This window comes from Ranitomeya imitator, chromosome 6, assembly GCF_032444005.1.
Source record: "Ranitomeya imitator isolate aRanImi1 chromosome 6, aRanImi1.pri, whole genome shotgun sequence".
In the NCBI taxonomy this organism is placed as follows: Eukaryota; Metazoa; Chordata; class Amphibia; order Anura; family Dendrobatidae; genus Ranitomeya; species Ranitomeya imitator.
The window spans coordinates 211,214,797-211,237,587 of NC_091287.1; the positions used below are offsets into that span (position 1 = coordinate 211,214,797).

The 22,791-nt window shown below is 47.3% G+C and overlaps 1 protein-coding gene across 4 annotated transcripts in view; it reads right to left on the reverse strand.

Moving 5' to 3' along the window:
• CTNND2 (catenin delta 2) overlaps positions 1 to 22,791 on the reverse strand; it is a 2,169,946-nt gene that overhangs the window by 1,798,135 nt on the left and 349,020 nt on the right. For all 4 annotated transcript variants that reach the window (XM_069730454.1, XM_069730453.1, XM_069730452.1 and 1 more), the window contains exon 5: positions 3,141 to 3,257. In XM_069730454.1, coding sequence (XP_069586555.1) covers positions 3,141 to 3,257 — 117 coding nt within the window. The remainder of the gene's footprint in view (positions 1 to 3,140; positions 3,258 to 22,791) is intronic.

Genomic DNA, 22,791 nt, shown 5'->3' on the forward strand with positions numbered 1-22,791 from the left:
AAAAAAATAACGAAAAAATGTTAAGTTCTATTGCTGGGACTTGAACTCAAAGCTCTCTGTTTATACGTTTGCACACTTTACCACTGTGCTGTATCCTAAATTGAAGGATACCAGTCTTCTATTTGCTTATGAGACTTTCAATGTAAACATGTGGCTGAAACTTATTGCTTTGTGATTTCGATGAATGACTCTGATACCTGATACTTGACTTCTCTTAAACATGAAAATCAGAAGGTTTTTCATATAACCTCAATATAGTACTTGAAATGCTCATCTCATAAGTGAAGAACAAAGATCCTTTCGCTGCTATTTCAGCTAGTGGCTGAGTAGTTAAGCTTTTGCCTTATGAATACAAAAGCTTGAGTTCAAGCCCAGTGAAAGTAAACTTTGCTTTTTAATTTTTGCTGCCTGGCACACAAACTCCAGAGATGTTTCACTTTGATTAGTGAAGAAAGTCACATATCATGTGTCAGAATGAAAATCAAAATGATCGTTCCACTCACAGAGTTTGCAAAGCAGATTTCATAGCCAAAGAAAATCAGAACTAGGTATCACTGGAGCTTGTGGTACAACGGTAAGGCTGCTGGCTGCCATCTCTAGAAGTCAAATATCAGGTATCAGAATCATTCGTCAAAAACACACAGGAATGAATTTCAGCCACATGTTTACATTGGAAGTCACGTAAGCAAATAGAAGACTAATGTCCCTCAAGAGTATAGCACAGTGGTTAAGTGTGCAAACTTACAAACACAGAGCTTTGAGGTAAAATCCCAGCAATGGAACTTAATCTTTTTTCATTATTATTATTATTTTAAACCAAAACTATGTGTGATGCAGATGCTTCACCCTTTGCCTACAGGTTATTTAGTTTATTAAAAGTCAGTTGTCAGAATCATAATTACTTGTCAAATTCAATTGTCAGTTGTCAGTTGAGGTATCAGAATCAGACTCAGGTATCAGACTCCAGTATCAGACAGAGTATTTCTGATGTTTGACTTTGATATACAGTATGATCATGTCCAAAAATGGACACTGTACAGCAGTGAATGTTGCTGTGTGAAAATTGCAAATGTGCTATTGTAGTGGCCAGTAGGTTATGCCTAGCTCATACTTAATGGAGATATGGTGGGCTCTCATCGCTATAGAAATTCCAAACATGTTTTCGCTAAATTAAGTTTAGGTACACTGTGGGGTTCAGAAGGGAGGAAGCATTTGGATTTGGGTGTGCATAATTCACTGGATTTCTTTTGTGAGGTGAGGAGCCATCGTGCTTTTCCAGAGCCTTTGTATTACCAATAAAGCGCAGCATCATTCACCAGCGGTGACATCATCACTGGCATTTTCCCACGGTCCTGAGGTTACCACAGTTCAACCCGGCCTCGATGATGTCACCGCTCGTGAATAATGCTGCGCTCTCAGTACCTGACTCAACAGTGGTTTTCAGCTGAGACGGTCGCTTCTTGGCACCATCCAGGTTGAATACTATTTAGCCCCCAGACATGGATTATGGAGTGGGACACAACGACAGACAGGTATGGTATAGTGTTGTTTTCTTTAATTTATTTTTATTACAAGAGATCGAGGGCGTCAGGGATAAGGCGTTGCAGTTAGTATAGTTTAATTTTGAATATTAAAGAGTCTGTGTAATTTTTTTAAATAAAGGATTTTATTCTGGCTGTGTCTTTATTTAACATATAACTATAGGATTAGTAATGGAGAGGTGTCTTATAAGGGGAGAGAAGAGTGCAGAGTTAGAGAAAAGCTAAAGGTCAGAAGCCAGTTGGGATTGCAGTATCAGAACGGGGTGAGACGGACGCGTAGTCAAATACAAGCACAAGGGTCGGAGCCGGGTAGGACCAGAGGAAACAGACATGGAGTACAGGCAGATTAGAGTACGAACCGGGAAATACACAGTGGGGAAAAAGGCACATGGAAACACAATAAACAGCAGGAGAGGATAACACTAAGACTGGAAGTCAGAAGACAAAGGACATGCACTGGGAGCACTGGGTCAGCAGCTCAAGCCAAAACTATCACTGACAAGAGCCACAGCGCCGCCCTCATCCCAGAGAGAGGCAGAAAAGGTTAACCCCTACATGACCAGGCGGGGGAATGAAAAGCAGCAGACAAACCCTGACCTGGCTCATGACAGTACCCTCCTCTCAGCGGGGAGCTACCGGACCCCCAGGTTTTCCAGGGTACCGGGCATGAAAAGCCCGGACCAATCTATCAACATGAACCAATCGCACAGGAACCAATGACCAGTCCTCACGACCATAACCTCTCCAATGAACCAGATACTGGAGTGAACAGTGAACCCTACGGGAATCTATTCATTCCACCTCATACTCAGTCTGACCATGAAGATGAAGACTCTTCCAGGGAAGACCCCAGCGGTTTTAAAAGAGCTTTATGAAACACGAAAGGGATCCGTAGAGACGGTGGAAGGCGCAGATGGAAAGCGACATGATTGACCACTTCCATAATCTCATAAGGGCCAATGAACTTAGGCCCCAACTTGGCAGAAGGAACATTAAGTTTTATATTCCTGGTAGACAACCTTACCTTATCCCCAACCCGTAATACAGGCCCCACAGATCATTTTTTGACAGCAAAAAATTTAGACTTGCCCTGAGCCTCCCCAATCTTCCTCTGGACCTTCCCCCACACCTCCCTCAACCGCATGATAGCCAGGTCTGACACTCACCCGCCCTTATTTTTTATGTGTTAAATTAATGTTTATAGCAAGATTTATGGTTTTGTTAGTTGTCACAGCACAGGGGTTCTCGTTCATGCCTGATGAGTTTTTCTTGTAAAGGCATAAAAAATAGGCATGGGAAATTAATGATTTTTTGCAATGTAAGCAATGTGTTTTTTGGTTAAATAAAAGCTGTGGCCAACCCGCTTATCCCAACATTTGTGTTTCCTGGTATTTTCATTCAAAGGTACACCTGGTAAGGTTGTGTGTTATGTTGGTAATACAGCCCAATTATTATGGGAAAGGGTTGCTATGTTTTACACTCCTTGCTGTCCTTGCCAACATTATAATAATGTAAAAATACTGCATTATGATACAAATTATTGATACAATAAAAATAGTCATAAAAATAAAAAATATACTAGTGAAAATATCTACTTACTTTCACTGGATGTAAAATCTTGAGATTCAAGAATGCCAGACTCTTGTAAGGATCTAATACATGAATCTACCAGTTCGAGGCCAGTTGATAGTTCATCCTCTATATCTTTTTGACCTTCTGTAAAAAAAAAAAAAAAAACATTTTAATAAAAAACAACTCTCTTCCTCTACTTATGCATTTACACTTTTCGTTTCATAAACATACAATAGTCTTCTGTCACTACAGGTGTGCGCTAATAGTCAGTTCTTTGTTTTCAAAGTATTACAAAAAATTAAAGGGGGTTTCCAATTTTGGAAATCCCTGTTCCTTGGCTGCAGTTTGTCTTAAAAAAAAGTGCAAAAACATCACTTTACACATCCTACCTCAGCCCATCTCTGAGTCTCCGGTGAAGATCCCATTGTCTGTAAAGCATTAGTCACATTTTCAGCATTGCAGCAAATAACTGAACTTAGGCTACTTTCACACTAGCGTTTTCTGTAATCCGTCACAATGCGTCGTTTTGCAGAAAAAACGCATCCTGCAAAAGTGCTTGCAGGATGCGTTTTTTCCCCATAGACTTGTATTGACGACGCATTTGCGACGGATTGCCACACGTCGCATCCGTCAAGCAACGGATGCGTCGTGCTTCTGCGGACCGTCGGGAGCAAAAAACGCTACATGTAACGTTTTTTGCTCCTGACGGACCGCTTTTTCCGACCGCGCATGCGCGGCCGGAACTCCGCCACCACCTCCCCGCACCTTACAATGGGGCAGCGGATGCGCCGGAGAAATGCATCCGCTGCCTCCATTGTGCAATGCACTAAACGCTAGCGTCGGAATCTCTCCCCGACGCATTGTGACGGGGAGATTCTGACGCTAGTGTGAAAGAAGCCTTAGCGGCATGCAACCTTCCTTTGTGGGCAGAAGTATAGCACGATTTGTACGGCCCCCGTTGGATGGTATAAGTATCCAAATGACCCTTAGCAGAGAAAACTTTCCCTACCCCTGCAGTACAGGTACAAACTCCTGGACAGGGAAGGGAGCAAAAAAGAGTATACAGACAGCACAGCAGGAGTCACAGCTGTTTCTTTTTGTGAGGTAAAGCATTTCCCTGTTTGTTTAAAAAAAAATGTTTTACCTCAAAGAAAGAATCATTTGTGATCTCCTGCTGTAATGTCTTTATACTCCTTTCCTTCATCCCCTGCCAAGGAGCTGTGGTATGATCAGACCATGTTCCTGCACGGTCATACACAGACATTACACCAGAGGTCTCAAACTGCATTCCTCGAGGGCTGCAAACAGGTCATGTTTTCAGGATTTCCTTGTATTGCACAAGTGATAATTTAATCACCTGCACAGAATGATTCCAGCACCTTGTGCAATGCGAAGGGAATCTTGAAAACACACATGGTTTTAGGACTTCGAGAAATGAAGTTTGAGACCCCTGCATCACACAGTACACAGCAGGGACACATTCAGGGCCGGACTGGCCATCGGGGAGTTCTGGCAAATGCCAGAAGGGCCGGTGGCAGTAGTGGGCCGCTCGAGTGTGCCGCTGTCGACACACTTTCCCCGCTCTCGGCACACTCCCCCCGCTGTCGGCACACTCCCCCGCTCTCGGAACACTCCCCCCGCTGTCGGAACACTCTCCCCGCTGTCGGCACACTCCCCCGCTCTCGGCACACTCCCCCCGCTGTCGGCACACTCCCCCGCTCTCGGCACACTCCCCCCGCTATCGGCACACTCCCCGGCGCCCCGCATTCAACTATACCAGCGTCTATGACGCCGGTACAGTTGAATGCAATGATGGAGGAGAGAGCGTCTGCTGACGCTTTCTCTCCCATCATTCCCCACTCTGCTTCTGACACTGCGGGTGCACGATGATGTCATATCATCGCGCACCTGCTGTGTGTCGGGCGGGCAGACTGCAGCTGCTGAGACCGGAGCTTGGGGCAGCACAGGGCAAGAGGAAAGGTGAGTAAAGTGTTTTCTTTCTTATATATACATCAATGAGTGATAACTAGATTGTGGGGCTATGGGGGGGGCTGCATTACATTCTATGGGGGCTGGCTGCAATACATTCTATGGGGGCTGTGCTGTATTAAATTATATGGGGGCTGTGCTGCATTACATTCTATGGGGCTGGCTGCATTACATTCTATGGGGCTGTGCTGCATTACATTCTATGGGGCTGTGCTGCATTACATTCTATGGGGCTGTGCTGCATTACATTCTATGGGGACTGGCTGCATTACATTATATGGGGCTGTGCTGCATTACATTCTATGGGGGCTGGCTGCATTACATTCTATGGGGGCTGTGCTGCATTACATTCTATGGAGGCTGTGCTGTATTACATTCTATGGGGGCTGTACTGCATTACATTCTATGGGGGCTGTGCTGCATTAAATTCTATGGGGGCTGTGCCGCATTACATTCTATGGGGGCTGTGCTGCATTACATTCTATGGGGGCTGACTGTATTACATTCTATGGGGGCTGTGCTGCATTACATTCTATGGGGCTGTGCTGTATTACATTCTATGGGGTCTGGCTGCATTACATTCTATGGGGGCTGTGCTGCATTCCATTCTATGGGGGCTGGCTGCAAAACATTCTTTGGGGACTGTGCTATATTACATTCAATGGGGGCAGTGCTGTATTACATTCTATGGGGGCTGTACTGTATTACATTCTATGGGGGCTGACTGCATTACATTCTTTGGGGGCTGTACTGCATTACATTCTATGGGGGCTGTGCTGTATTACATTCTATGGGGGCTGTGCTGTATTACATTCTATGGGGGCTGTGCTGTATTACATTCTATGGGGGCTGTGCTGTATTACATTCTATGGGGGCTGTGCTGCATTACATTCTATGGGGCTGGTGGCAGTAGTGGGCCGCTCGAGTGTGCCGCTGTCGACACACTTTCCCCGCTCTCGGCACACTCCCCCCGCTGTTGGCACACTCCCCCGCTCTCGGCATACTCCCCCCGCTGTCGGAACGCTCCCCCCGCTGTCGGCACACTCCCACGCTCTCGGCACACTCCCCCCGCTGTCGGCACACTCCCCGGCGCCCCGCATTCAACTATACCGGCGCCTATGACGCCGGTACAGTTGAATGCAATGATGGAGGAGAGAGCGTCTGCTGACGCTTTCTCTCCCATCATTCCCCACTCTGCCTTTGACACTGCGGGTGCACGATGACGTCATATCATCGCGCACCTGCTGTGTGTCGGGCGGGCAGACTGCAGCTGCTGAGAACGGAGCTTGGAGCAGCGCAGGGTAAGAGGAAAGGTGAGTAGAGTGTTTTTTTTTCTAATATATACATCAATCAGTGATAACTGAATTGTGGGGCTATGGGGGGGCTGCATTACATTCTATGGGGGCTGGCTGCAATACATTCTATGGGGGCTGTGCTGTATTACATTCTATGGGGCTGTGCTGCATTACATTCTATGGGGCTGTGCTGCATTACATTCTATGGGGGCTGGCTGCATTACATTCTATGGGGCTGTGCTGCATTTCATTCTATGGGGGCTGGCTGCATTACATTCTATGGGGCTGTGCTGCATTACATTTTATGGGGGCTGACTGCATTACATTCTATGGGGGCTGGCTGCATTACATTCTATGAGGGCTGTTCTGCATTACCTTCTATGGGGCTGGCTGTATTACATTGTATGGGGGCTGTGCTGCATTACATTCTATGGGGCTGTGCTGCATTACATTCTATGGGGGCTAGCTGCATTACATTCTATGGGGCTGTGCTGCTTTACATTCTATGGGGGCTGTGCTGCATTACATTCTATGGGGGCTGGCTGCATTACATTCTATGGGGGCTGTGCTGCATTACATTCTATGGGGGTTGTGCTGTATTACATTCTATGGGGGCTGTACTGCATTACATTCTATGGGGGCTGTGCTGCATTACATTCTATGGGGGCTGTGCTGCATTACATTCTATGGGGGCTGTGCTGCATTACAATCTATGGGGGCTGACTGTATTACATTCTATGGGGGCTGTGCTGCATTACATTCTATGGGGCTGTGCTGTATTACATTCTATGGGGGCTGGCTGCAATACATTCTATGGGGGCTGTGCTGCATTGCATTCTATGGGGGCTGGATGCAATACATTCTTTGGGGGCTGTGCTGTATTACATTCTATGGGGGCTGTGCTGTATTACATTCTATGGGGGATGTGCTGTATTACATTCTATGGGGGATGTGCTGTATTGCATTATATGGGGGCTGACTGCATTACATTCTATGGGGGCTGTACTGCATTACAATCTATGGGGGCTGTGCTGTATTACATTCTATGGGGGCTGTGCTGTATTACATTCTATGGGGGCTGTGCTGTATTACATTCTATGGGGGCTGTGCTGTATTACATTCTATGGGGGCTGTGCTGTATTACATTCTATGGGGGCTGTGCTGTATTACATTCTATGGGGGCTGTGCTGTATTACATTCTATGGGGGCTGTGCTGCATTACATTCTATGGGGGCTGACTGTATTACATTCTATGGGGGCTGTGCTGCATTACATTCTATGGGGCTGTGCTGTATTACATTCTATGGGGGCTGGCTGCAATACATTCTATGGGGGCTGTGCTGCATTGCATTCTATGGGGGCTGGATGCAATACATTCTTTGGGGGCTGTGCTGTATTACATTCTATGGGGGCTGTGCTGTATTACATTCTATGGGGGCTGTGCTGTATTACATTCTATGGGGGATGTGCTGTATTGCATTATATGGGGGCTGACTGCATTACATTCTATGGGGGCTGTACTGCATTACAATCTATGGGGGCTGTGCTGTATTACATTCTATGGGGGCTGTGCTGTATTACATTCTATGGGGGCTGTGCTGTATTACATTCTATGGGGGCTGTGCTGTATTACATTCTATGGGGGCTGTGCTGTATTACATTCTATGGGGGCTGTGCTGTATTACATTCTATGGGGGCTGTACTGCATTACATTCTATGGGGCCGGTGGCAGTAGTGGGCCGCATGAGTGTGCCGCTGTCGACACACTTTCCCCGCTCTCGGCACACTCCCCCCGCTGTCGGCACACTCCCCCCGCTGTCGGCACGCTCCCCGGCGCCCTGCATTTAACTATACCGGCGTCTATGACGCCGGTACAGTTGAATGCAATGATGGAGGAGAGAGCGTCTGCTGACGCTTTCTCTCCCATCATTCCCCACTCTGCTTCTGACACTGCGGGTGCACGATGACGTCATATCATCGCGCACCTGCTGTGTGTCGGGCGGGCAGACTGCAGCTGCTGAGACTGGAGCTTGGAGCAGCGCAGGGCAAGAGGAAAGGTGAGTAGAGTGTTTTTTTTCTTATATATACATCAATGAGTGATAACTGGATTGTGGGGCTATGGGGGGGGCTGCATTATATTCTATGGGGGCTGGCTGCAATACATTCTATGGGGGCTGTGCTGTATTACATTCTATGGGGCTGTGCTGCATTACATTCTATGGGGCTGTGCTGCATTACATTCTATGGGGGCTGGCTGCATTACATTCTATGGGGCTGTGCTGCATTACATTCTATGGGGGCTGGCTGCATTACATTCTATGGGGCTGTGCTGCATTACATTCTATGGGGGCTGGCTGCATTACATTCTATGGGGGCTGGCTGCATTACATTCTATGGGGGCTGTGCTGCATTACCTTCTATGGGGCTGGCTGTATTACATTCTATGGGGGCTGTGCTACATTACATTCTATGGGGCTGTGCTGCATTACATTCTATGGGGCTGTGCTGCATTACATTCTATGGGGGCTGGCTGCATTACATTCTATGGGGCTGTGCTGCTTTATATTCTATGGGGGCTGTGCTGTATTACGTTCTATGGGGGCTGGCTGCATTACATTCTATGGGGGCTGTGCTGCATTACATTCTATGGGGGCTGTGCTGTATTACATTCTATGGGGGCTGTACTGCATTACATTCTATGGGGGCTGTGCTGCATTACATTCTATGGGGGCTGTGCTGCATTACATTCTATGGGGGCTGTGCTGCATTACATTCTATGGGGCTGTGCTGTATTACATTCTATGGGGGCTGGCTGCATTACATTCTATGGGGGCTGTGCTGCATTACATTCTATTGGGGCTGGCTGCAATACATTCTTTGGGGGCTGTGCTATATTACATTCAATGGGGGCTGTGCTGTATTATATTCTATGGGGGCTGTACTGTATTACATTCTATGGGGGCTGTGCTGTATTACATTCTATGGGGGCTGTGCTGTATTACATTCTATGGGGGCTGACTGCATTACATTCTATGGGGGCTATCCTGCATTACATTCTATGGGGGCTGTGCTGTATTACATTCTATGGGGGCTGTGCTGTATTACATTCTATGGGGGCTGTGCTGTATTACATTCTATGGGGGCTGTACTGCATTACATTCTATGGGGGCTGTGCTGTATTACATTCTATGGGGGCTGTGCTGTATTACATTCTATGGGGGCTGTGCTGTATTACATTCTATGGGGGCTGTGCTGTATTACATTCTATGGGGGCTGTGCTGTATTACATTCTATGAGGACTGAGCTGTAATGCTGGATACAGCTGTGATTATATGTTATATGGTCGTGTTACACTCCCCTCACTTCTAACTTACAAGTGTACAAAGATATTATACAGTCACAATGCGACAAGTGGGCCTGTGTAACTTCAAATGCCAGGGCTGAATTTTAGTCTCAGTCCGGCCCAGGACACATTTATAAGATTATCTCAGCACATGAACATCCAACAGTGGAAATTATTATTATTTCAAGATCTATTGAATAAAATCATTTTTGTTGGTGGGACAACAGCTTTAGTGTTTTCCAAAACTTGTAAATAGGTGAACAATTACACTGATAAACAAAAAAAAATCATCAGCAAAGGTAATATGTCTGTTTTATGGAGTTTGATGTGCTGATTTCAAAAATATCACTAGGTTTGCTTTATCACATAAAGTTTCTGAGATAGAAGTATTTTTGTTATTACTTTATTTCTGCATTTTCAATGTATGTGTTTTTTCCTACGTTATTCCCATTTCTTTGCTTGTCTAACTTAATTGACTAAAGGGCTTTTCTATAAAAACAAACATAAGATTAATTACCCTGAACTTGAATTTGCGATTCGGCCAGTTACACATAATGGTACCTTGCCTACAGTGTTCATTTTAGGACATGATCACATATCAAAGTAAAAAATCAGAAAAACTCTGTCTGGTGCCTGACTCTGGTGCCTGACTCTGGTGCCTGACTCTGGTGCCTGACTCTGGTGCCTGACTCTGGTGCCTGACTCTGGTGCCTGACTCTGGTGCCTGACTCTGGTGCCTGACTCTGGTGCCTGACTCTGGTGCCTGACTCTGGTGCCTGACTCTGATGCCTGACTCTGATGCCAGAGTCTGATGCCAGAGCCTGATACCTGAAACCTTCAAACATCAGAATCAAAAGGCTATTCTGAGTCCCTCACTATAGTACTTGAATGGTTCGTCTCATGAAATTAGTCCCTGGTATCACTTGAGCAAGTGGTGCAATGGTAAGGCAGCTTTCTGTGGCCTTTATAGTTGGGTTTCTTCTGAGTTCAAAGCCCCCATGTTTGATTATTATTTTTTTTAACTTATGCAGGTCACCACACAAACTCCAATCATGCTCCACTTTTAATATCTGCCACTCTTATTATCCTCCTGCTTTCTAATAAAATAATCTATAGCCTAAGGGTGAAGCATCTGCATTCCATTTTTAATATCTGACATTCTTATTATCCTCCTGACTTCTAATAATCTATAGCCTCAGGGTGAAGCATCTGCATCAGACATAGTTTTGGTTTAAAATAATAAGAAAAATAATAACAAAAAAAATTAACTTCCATTGCGGGGATTTGAACTCACAAGCTCTCTGTTTATAAGCATGCACACCTTACAGCTGTGCTACCCTCTCAGTTCTATTTACTTAGGTGACTGGCAATGTAAACTTGTGGCAAAAACTCCTTGCTCAGTGATTTCAGTCTGGTACCTGATACCTGACTACTTTCAAACATCAAAATCAAATTGTTTTTCAGATACCCTCAATACAGTACATGAATGGTTCACCTCATAATGGAAGAAAAGGGACCCATTCACAGCTAGTTCAGCTGATGGCTGAGTGGTTAAGCTCCTGTACTATGGAATGGGTAAACTTGGATTCTATCCCCAATGACAGTCAACTTTTTATTTTTTATTTTTTTTATCGTAACATATGACAGGTGACTTTCTGCACTAATCAAAGAGATGTTTCAATTTTGATGAGTTAAAGGGAACCCGTCACCTCCAAAATGGAAGTTGAGCTAAGCCCACCAGCATCAGAGGCTTATCTACAGCATTCTGTAATGCTGTAGATAAGCCCCCTGATGTATCCTGAAAGACAAGAAAAAGAGATGATATTATTCTCACTCAGGAGCGGTCCCGCTGCGGTGGGCGTGGCTCTCCGGGGCCTCCCATCTTCTTACGATGACGTCCTCTTCTTGTATTTACGCTGCGGCTCCAGCGTACTTTGTCTGCCTGCCACCTGCACACTGCAGTACTTTGCTCTGCCCTCAACAGGGCAGACAAAGTACATCGGCGCCAGAGCCGCAGCGTGAAGACAAGAAGAGGACTTCATCGTATGAAGATGGGAGGCCCCGGACCGGAACGCGACGCCCATCGGATTGGACCTGCAGCGGGACCGCCTTGGGTGAGTATAATATAACCTCTTTTTCTCATCTTTCAGGATACATCGGGGGCTTATCTGAAGCATTCCAGAATGCTGTAGATAAGCCCCTGATGCTGGTGGGCTTAGCTCAACTTCCATTTTGGGGGTGACAGGTTCCCTTTAAGGCTGGTTTCACATTTGCGGATGGAAGGCTGTGTACGTCCTCTGTGAAGCTCCGCCCACCACCACGCCTCCTCCAGTCTGCTCCGCCTACGTCGGCATGTGGCTTGCGTACCATATCTTTACCATTAGGTACGCAGGCCATGCCGATGTATGCGGATGCCTCCGAATGCATCGTTTTGAGGGTGCGGCCGCCGAGCGCAACGAGTTGCAATTTGGTGCGGTCGCCACACCGTCAAATCGACACATGCAGAGGCATCCGCATACATCGGCATGGCCTGCGTACCTAATGGTAAAGATAGGGTACGCACGCCGCATGCAGCTGTAGGTGGAGCTGAAAGAAGAGGTGTGGCAGTGGGCGGGGCTTCATGGAGGAACTATGCAGCCCTGCTGAACGCTAGAGTGAAACCAGCCTAAGAAAGTCACCTATCATATGTCAGAAAAAAAATCAAAATGATTTTTCCGGTTACTGAGAGTGCGCATAGATTTCATAGCTAAAGAAAATCAATGCAGGATATCACTTGAACTATGGTATGATGGTAAGGCTGCCAGCTGCAGACTCTCAAATGGAGCTTTTCCTGGGTTCAAATCCCATGTTTGTTTGTTTTTTTAAAGAATGCAGGTTACCACACAAACTCCAATCATGTTAGACTTTTAATATCGGACACTCTTATTATCCTCCTGACGTGTTAGCAAAGAGTTTCAGACATGCTGGGTATTTACATGGTAAATCACATGGCCAAAGAAATTGGGTGGGAGGCACTAATTTACTATATATCTATTTCCAAGTTACTAAACATTTACTTAATGTTATATGAAATTGAGTAATGATCAAATTAGTTTATTGAATTTTTTTGTTTGCATCCACCCAAGAACTGCAAACTCATGAGCACTAGGGTCTCACTAATCCACTGTGATCCACATGCGAGGCCTGGTCCTTCTGTAGCAGCAAAACCAGGAACTGATTCTGCAGGGGAGGTGCATGTCTTCATTGTCATCTCACAGATCTGCGGAGCATAGTTTCTCTCTGTAAGTTTTACCTTGATTCAACTTGTCCAAGTGTTTTCACAGTACCATTATATCTACAAGCTTGATTTCACAAGGACTTTTCCAAAATTGTGTAGTCAAGCTAAGTGAATTCACTATATAGCTTTCTGTTATTTCTTAAGCAGTTCCGATGATAGGCATCTTCTCTGAAGTACTGATGTAACGGGGTCTACCAAGCTGGGGTACCACTTTCAGTACCACCCCATGTTTCAGAACGTCCACTCTGCTCTGGCTGGAGTCTGAATGAAGGGCGCTGGCTGAAACTGCTTGGTTACATGGGCGCATATAAAAAGATCACTGCTTCTCCATGTATTTCCAATCTGACAACACTTTACTCACAGGACACAGAATATATCACACAGATACAGAGGGCAGGCCAATAGAAAAGCGGCAGGCCAGACATACATTACAATAGCTGCAGGAGGCCGTCCAGGTAGGCACAAGCATAGTCCTGGAGACCATCCAGAAGCCGGTCAGCCAGCCTCTGGAAGGTCGCCAGGGCATTCTTCATCCCGAATGGCATAACTCGAAACTTAAATAAGCTGAACGGGGTGACAAATGCCGACTTGGGAATAGCGTCAGGACTAAGGGGAATCTGCCATTAGCCTTTGCATAGACCGATGGTGGTCAAATACTTTGCCTCCACCAGCCGTTCTAACAACTCATCCACACGTGACATAGAATATGCATCCGTCACTGTTTTCTCATTGAGCTTACAATAGTCTACATAAAACCGGGTAGTCCCATCCTTCTTGGGCACTAACACTATGGGGGATGCCCAGGGACTATCTGACTCTTCAAGGACCCCTAAACGCAACATATTGTATCTCTTGTCGCATCCCCTCTCGTACAGACTCAGGGACACGGAAGGGGTTTTGTCGCAGGGGGGTCTGATACTGGGTCTCAACCTTGTGTTGTGCCAGGCGAGTGTACCCTGGTCTCCCCGAAAACATCCTCTGTCGCTGCCTCAACAATTCCTCCGCCTGCTGTCTCTCCCGGGGGCCTAGGTCTTCACCCAAGTGTACCTGGTCCCATGTTTTAGACTGAGTCCTTTTCCCTAAGACATCCGGCAAGGGATGTCCAGCTAAATCCTCTGATTCAGGTGCACAGATGACCACTACCTCTTCAGGGCGCTCCCGGTAGGGCTTCAGCATATTCACGTGGAACATGCGGATAACCCTGGGGTCATCACAATCGGCGACATTATAGGTTGTGCCGGCTATTTTCCCCACTACCTGGTAGGGCCCCTGCCATGCAGCTTGGAACTTGTTCTGTCTAGTGGGCTCTAACTCCAGGACCTTCGGTCCTACTTCCAAGGTGTGCTCTCTGGCCCACCGATCGTACCATATGCACTGGCACCAGCTCCTGTAGGTGGTCCCGGAATTCCAGCACATAGGGTACAATAGGTACCCCTTCTACGAGGCCCTCCCCTTCCCAGTATTCTAGCACTAAGTCTAGGGGTCCCCTTACCCGTCTCCCGTATACCAGCTCGACCAGGGAGTACCCCGTGAATTCTTGGGGCACCTCCCAATAGGCAAACAGGAGGTGTGGCAGGAATTTCTCCCAGTCCCTGTAGGTCCTGGTAAAAGTCCCAATGAGTTGTTTTAACGTCCCGTTAAAGCGTTCACACAACCCATTGGTTTGCGGGTGATACGGGGCGCTTCTAATGGACTTTACGCCGCACAGCTTCCACAGTTGGTTGGTCACCTCTGCTGTAAACTGGGCACCTTGGTCCGAGATAATCTCCCGGGGAAATCCTGGAGCAGGGCGTCCACCACCGTCTTTGCCAGTATGTTAGGTAACGCAACCGCCTCTGGATACAGTGTGGCATAATCTACCACTGTCAATATATACCTTTTCCCTGACGGACTGGGTTTGGATAATGGCCCTATCAGATTGACCACTACTCGGCTAAATGGTTCCTCCACAATGGGGAGGGGGCGTAATTTGGCCTTGCATCAATCCCCCCTCTTGCCAATGCGCTGGCAACTGTCACAGATCTGGCAGTACTGACGAACATCATAGGTTATCCCCAGCCAAAAGAAGTTTTGTGTCAGACGATGCCTGGTGCGACTGACGCCGAAGTGCCCGGCCAAGGGTATGTCATGAGAGATTCGCAGTAACTCCTGCCTATACTTATTGGGAACTACCAGCTGTCATATTATAGTGGGGCTCGTCCCCGTGTGGTGCTGCTCTGTGATCCGGTAGAGGAGTCCCTGCTTCCATACAAACTGTTCCCCTTCCAGTAGTCCTCTCCCCTCCTGTGCCTTCCCACAATATCCCTCCAATGAAGGATCCTCAAGTAACTCCTTCTTAAATTCATCTGAGGTGGCCCAAGAAATGTGTCTGGCTATGGGAATACGTGTAGGGCTGGGATGTCTTATCTGGGCCTCCTCGGAGTGTGATTCCACCTCTGCAGCTCGAGCTTGTCTCCGGGTGGTCACAGGATATGTCTCAGCCAGAGGGGCAACCGAGAAGGCAGACAACATGGGCCCCAAGTCATTTCCCAGCAAGACGTCTGCAGGCAAATCCTCCATCAAGCCGACCTCAACAAGGCCATCCTCAACTCCCCAGTTCAGGTGAATCCTGGCAGTGGGCAGTGGATGTATAGCTCCCCCTGCTACACGGACTGCCACTGTCCGGTCCGTCTTCTCTTGGTCCTGGACGAGATGAGGCTTCACCAGGGTCAAAGTTGCCCCTGAATCTCTTAGTCCCTGCATACGTTTCCCATTAACCCACACGACCTGTCGATGCTGTTGTCGATTATCTGCCCGGGTGTCATGATTCCAATGGCAGGGAATCACAAAAGGACAAGCACCAACGAGCTCTAGGGTGATGGAACCTGAGCTGACCGCGACCCTAAACCTGAACACACAAATAACAATAGCCGGGGAACGTGCCTACGTTGATCCTAGACGTCTCGCACCAGCCGAAGATCTAACTTCCCCTATTAGAAGAAACACAGACCTCTCTTGCCTCCAAAGAAATACCCCACAGAAATAGCAGCCCCCCACATATAATGACGGTGAAATGAGAGGAAGGCACATACACAGTATGAAAACAGATTCAGCAAAATGAGGCCCGCTAAAACTAGATAGCAGAGGATACAAAAGTAAACTGCGCGGTCAGCAAAAAACCCTTCAAAAAACCATCCTGTAATTACTTGAACTCATGTTCCAACTCATGGAACATGAGGAGCAATTACAGCCCACTAAAGCAACCAGCAGCAAAGAAACAATTACATGCAAGCTGGACAAGACAAAAATAAAGCAAAACGTGGAACAAGAAAATCAAAAACTTAGCTTGTCCTGAAGATTACTGAAGCCAGAAGCTGAGGTAACAAAACACTCTGATAACCTTGATAGCCGGCGGGGAAATGACAAGAAAGCCCGGTTGAATAGGAAACTCCCAAATCCTAATAGAACAGGTGGACACCAGAGACAGCAGAACACAAATCACCCAGTACCATCAGTAACCACCAGAGGGAGCCCAAAAACAGAACTCACAACAGTACCCCCCCTTGAGGAGGGGTCACCGAACCCTCACGAGAACCACCAGGGCGACCAGGATGAGCCCTATGAAAAGCGCGGACCAAATCATCAGCATGAACATCAGAGGCAACCACCCAAGAATTATCCTCCTGACCATAACCCTTCCACTTGACCAAATATTGGAGTTTCCGTCTGGAAACACGAGAATCCAAGATCTTCTCCACAACATACTCCAATTCTCCCTCCACCAGCACCGGAGCAGGAGGCTCAAGTGAAGGAACAACAGGTACCTCATACCTCCGCAACAACGACCGATGGAACATATTATGAATAGCAAACGATGCCGGAAGATCCAAACGAAACGACACAGGGTTAAGAATTTCCAAGATCCTATAAGGACCGATGAACCGAGGCTTGAACTTAGGAGAAGAGACCTTCATAGGAACAAAACGAGAAGACAACCACACCAAGTCCCCAACACGAAGTCGAGGACCCACGCGGCGACGGCGATTAGCAAACTACTGAGCCTTCTCCTGGGACAACTTCAAATTGTCCGCCACATGACTCCAAATCCGATGCAACCCATCCACCACCATGTCCACTCCAGGACATTCAGAAGGCTCCACCTGACCAGAGGAAAAACGAGGATGAAACCCCGAATTACAAAAGAAAGGAGAAACCAAGGTAGCAGAACTAGCCCGATTATTAAGGGCAAACTCGGCCAGCGGCAAAAAGGTAACCCAGTCATCCTGATCAGCAGAAACAAAACACCTCAAATAAGTTTCCAAGGTCTGATTAGTTCGCTCTGTCTGGCCATTCGTCTGAGGATGGAATGCAGACGAAAAGGACAAATCAATGCCCATCTTAGCACAGAACGTCCGCCAAAATCTAGACACAAACTGGGATCCCCTGTCAGAAACGATGTTCTCCGGAATCCCATGCAAACGAACCACGTTCTGGAAAAACAGAGGGACCAACTCAGAGGAGGAAGGCAACTTAGGCAAGGGTACAAGATGAACCATTTTAGAAAAGCGGTCACACACAACCCAGATGACGGACATTTTTTGAGAGACAGGGAGATCCGAAATAAAGTCCATGGAAATGTGCGTCCAAGGCCTCTTCGGGATAGGCAAAGGTGACAACAATCCACTGGCTCGAGAACAGCAAGGCTTAGCCCGAGCACAAACCTCACAAGACTGCACAAAAGAACGCACATCCCTCGACAAGGAAGGCCACCAAAAAGACCTGGCCACCAAGTCTCTAGTACCAAATATTCCAGGATGACCTGCCAACGCAGAAGAATGGACCTCGGAGATGACTCTACTGGTCCAACTATCCGGAACAAACAGTCTCTCAGGCGGACAACGATCAGGTTTACCCGCCTGAAACTCCTGCAAAGCACGTCGCAAGTCTGGGAAGACGGCCGACAAAATCACCCCATCCCTAAGGATACCAGTGGGCTCAGAATTTCCAGGGGAGTCAGGCACAAAACTCCTAGAAAGAGCATCCGCCTTCACATTCTTTGAACCTGGCAGGTATGAAACCACAAAATTGAAACGAGAGAAAAACAGTGACCAACGAGCCTGTCTAGGATTCAGACGCCTGGCAGACTCAAGGTAAATCAGATTTTTGTGATCAGTCAAGACCACCACACGATGTCTAGCACCCTCCAGCCAATGACGCCACTCCTCAAATGCCCACTTCATGGCCAAAAGTTCCCGATTACCCACATCATAATTCCGCTCAGCGGGCGAAAATTTTCTAGAAAAGAACGCACATGGCTTCATCACCGAGCAATCGGAGCTTCTCTGTGACAAAACCGCCCCCGCTCCAATCTCGGAAGCATCAACCTCAACTTGGAAAGGAAGCGAAACATCAGGCTGACGCAACACAGGAGCAGAAGAAAACCGGCGTTTAAGTTCCTGAAAGGCCTCCACAGCCGCAGGAGACCAATCAGCAACATCAGCACCCTTCTTAGTCAAATCCGTCAAAGGCTTAACAACACTAGAAAAATTAGTTATAAAACGACGATAGAAATTAGCAAAGCCCAAGAACTTCTGCAGACTCTTAAGAGATGCAGGCTGCGTCCAGTCACAAATAGCCCGAACCTTGACGGGATCCATCTCAATAGTAGAAGGGGAAAAAATATACCCCAAGAAAGAAATCTTCTGGACTCCAAAGAGACACTTTGAGCCCTTTACAAACAAGGAATTAGCCCGCAGGACCTGAAACACCTTCCTGACCTGATGAACATGAGACTCCCAGTCATCAGAAAAAACCAAAATATCATCCAAATACACAATCATAAATTTATCCAGATATTCACGGAAAATATCGTGCATAAAGGACTGGAAGACTGAAGGAGCATTAGAAAGTCCGAAAGGCATTACCAAATACTCAAAATGGCCCTCAGGCGTATTAAATGCGGTTTTCCACTCATCACCTTGTTTTGTTCGTATAAGATTATATGCACCCCGAAGATAGTGAACCATTTAGCCCCCTTAATGCGAGCAAACAAATCAGTCAACAAAGGCAAAGGATACTGATATTTTACGGTAATCTTATTCAAAAGACGATAATCTATACAAGGCCTCAAGGACCCATCTTTTTTGGCCACGAAAAAAAAACCTGCTCCCAAAGGGGACGAAGATGGACAGATATGTCCCTTTTCCAAGGACTCCTTAACATAATCCCGCATAGCAGTATGCTCTGGCACAGACAGATTGAACAAACGACCTTTAGGAAATTTACTACCAGGAATTAAATCTATAGCACAATCGCAATCCCTGTGAGGAGGAAGCGAACTGAGCTTAGGCTCCTCAAAAACATCCCGATAATCAGACAAAAATACAGGAACCTCAGAAGGAGTAGATGAAGCGATAGAAATCGGAGGTGCATCATCATGAACCCCCTGACATCCCCAGCTTAACACAGACATTGTTTTCCAGTCAAGGACTGGATTATGAGTTTGTAACCATGGCAGACCAAGTACTAGAACATCATGTAAATTATACAATACCAGGAAGCGAATCACCTCCTGATGAACGGGAGTCATACGCATGGTCACTTGTGTCCAGTACTGAGGTTTATTCATAGCTAAAGGTGTAGAGTCAATTCCCTTCAAAGGAATAGGGACTTCCAGAGGCTCAAGACTAAACCCACATCGCTTGGCAAATGACCAATCCATAAGACTCAGGGCAGCGCCTGAATCTACATAGGCATCGACGGAAATGGATGATAATGAGCAAATCAGAGTCACCGACAGAATGAACTTAGACTGTAACGTACTAATGGCAACAGACTTATCAACCTTTTTTGTGCGTTTAGAGCATGCTGATATAACATGAGCTGAATCACCACAATAGAAGCACAACCCATTTTTCCGCCTATAGTTTTGCCGTTCACTTCTAGACTGAACTCTATCACATTGCATTGTCTCAAGTGCCTGTTCAGAAGACACCGCCAAATGGTGCACAGGTTTGCGCTCCCGTAAACGCCGATCAATCTGAATAGTCATAGTCATAGACTCATTCAGACCCGTAGGCGCAGGGAACCCCACCATAACATCTTTAATGGCCTCAGAAAGGCCATCTCTGAACTTTGCAGCCAGGGCGCACTCATTCCACTGAGTAAGCACTGACCATTTCCTAAATTTTTGACAATATATTTCTGCTTCATCTTGCCCATGAGAGAGAGCTAATAAAGCTTTTTCAGCCTGAATCTCTAGGTTAGGTTCCTCATAGAGCAAACCCAATGCCAGAAAAAACGCATCCACATTAAGCAACGCAGGATCCCCTGGTGCCAATGCAAATGCCCAATTTTGAGGGTCACCCCGCAGGAAAGATATAATAATCTTAACCTGCTGAGCAGGGTCTCCAGAAGAGCGAGATTTCAAAGAAAGGAACAGCTTGCAATTGTTCCTAAAATTCAGAAAACTAGATCTATCTCCAGCAAAGAACTCTGGAATAGGAATTCTAGGTTCAGACATAGGAGCATGTACAACAAAATCTTGTATATTTTGAACCTTAGCAGCAAGATTATTCAAGCTGGAAGCTAAACTCTGGACGTCCATGATAAACAGCTAAGGTCAGAGCCATTCAAGGATTAACCCCTTCCCGACCTTTGACGCCACGTAGGCGTCATGAAAGTCGGTGCCAATCCGACCCATGACGCCTATGCGGCGTCATGGAAAGATCGCGTCCCTGCAGACCGGGTGAAAGGGTTAACTCCCATTTCACCCGATCTGCAGGGACAGGGGGAGTGGTAGTTTAGCCCAGGGGGGGTGGCTTCACCCCCTCGTGGCTACGATCGCTCTGATTGGCTGTTGAAAGTGAAACTGCCAATCAGAGCGATTTGTAATATTTCACCCATTATAACGGGTGAAATATTACAATCCAGCCATGGCCGATGCTGAAATATCATCGGCCATGGCTGGAAATACTAGTGTGCCCCCACCCCACCCCTCCGATCGCCCCCCCACCCCCCCGATCTGGCCGGTACACTGCTCCGGCTCCCCTCCATCCAGTGCTCCGCTCCCCCACGTGCTCGTGTCCGCTCCCCCCGTGCTCCAATCACCCCCCCGTGCTCCAATCACCCCCCCTGCACTCCGATCCACCCCCCCCGTGCTCCGTTCCACCCCCCCGTGCTCCATTCCAGCCCCCCCGTGCTCCGTTCCACGCCCCCCGCGCTCCGTTCCACCCCTCCCGCGCTCCGATTCCCCCCCCGTGCTCCGATCCCCCCCCCCGTGGTCCCCCCCCACCCTATCATACTTACCGATCCAGCCGTGGTCCCGTCCGTCTTCTCCCGGGCGCCGCCATCTTCCAAAATGGCGGGCACATGCGCAGTGCGCCCGCCGAATCTGCCGGCCGGCAGATTCGTTCCAAAGTGCATTTTGATCACTGAGATATAATCTATCTCAGTGATCAAAATAAAAAAAATAATAAATGACCCCCCCCCCTTTGTCACCCCCATAGGTAGGGACAATAAAAAAATAAAGAAATTTTTTTTTTTCCACTAATGTTAGAATAGGGTTAGGGTTAGGGGTAGGGTTAGGGGTAGGGTTAGGGGTAGGGCTAGGGTTAGGGTTAGGGGTAGGGTTAGGGGTAGGGTTAGGGTTAGGGGTAGGGTTAGGGGTAGGGTTAGGGCTAGGGTTAGGGCTAGGGTTAGGGCTAGGGTTAGGGCTAGGGTTAGGGTTAGGAATGTGCACACGTATTCTGGTCCTCTGCGGATTTTTCCGCTGCGGATTTGATAAATCCGCAGTGCTAAACCGCTGCGGGTTTATGGCGGATTTACCGCGTTTTTTTCTGCGCATTTCACTGCGGTTTTACAATTGCGATTTTCTATTGGAGCAGTTGTAAAACCGCTGCGGAATCCGCACAAAGAAGTGACATGCTGCGGAATGTAAACCGCTGCGTTTCCGTGCAGTTTTTCCGCAGCATGTGTACAGCGATTTTTGTTTCCCATAGGTTTACATTGAACTGTACACTCATGTGAAACTGCTGCGGATCCGCAGCATTTTCCGCAGCGTGTGCACATACCTTTAGAATTAGGCTATGTGCACACGGTGCTGATTTGGCTGCGGATTCGCAGCAGTGTTCCATCAGGTTTACAGTACCATGTAAACATATAAAAAACCAAATCCGCTGTGCCCATGGTGCGGAAAATACCGCGCGGGAACGCTGCGTTGTATTTTCCGCAGCATGTCAATTCTTTGTGCGGATTCCGCAGCGTTTTACACCTGTTCCTCAATAGGAATCCGCAGGTGAAATCCGCACAAAAAACACTGGAAATCCGCGGAAAATCCGCAGGTAAAACACAGTGCCTTTTACCCGCAGATTTTTCAAAAATGGTGCGGAAATATCTCACACGAATCCGCAACGTGGGCACATAGCCTTAGGGTTAGGGTTGGAATTAGGGTTGTGGTTAGGGTTAGGGGTGTGTTGGGGTTAGTGTTGTGGTTAGGGGTGTGTTGGGGTTAGGGTTGTGATTAGGATTATGGCTACAGTTGGGATTAGGGTTAGGGGTGTGTTGGGGTTAGTGTTGGAGTTAGAATTGAGGGGTTACCACTGTTTAGGCACATCAGGGGTCTCCAAACGCAACATGGCGCCACCATTGATTCCAGCCAATCTCGTATTCAAAAAGTCAAATGGTGCTCCCTCACTTCCGAGCCCTGACGTGTGCCCAAACAGTGGTTTACCCCCACATATGGGGTACCAGCATACTCAGGACAAACTGCGCAACAATTACTGGGGTCCAATTTCT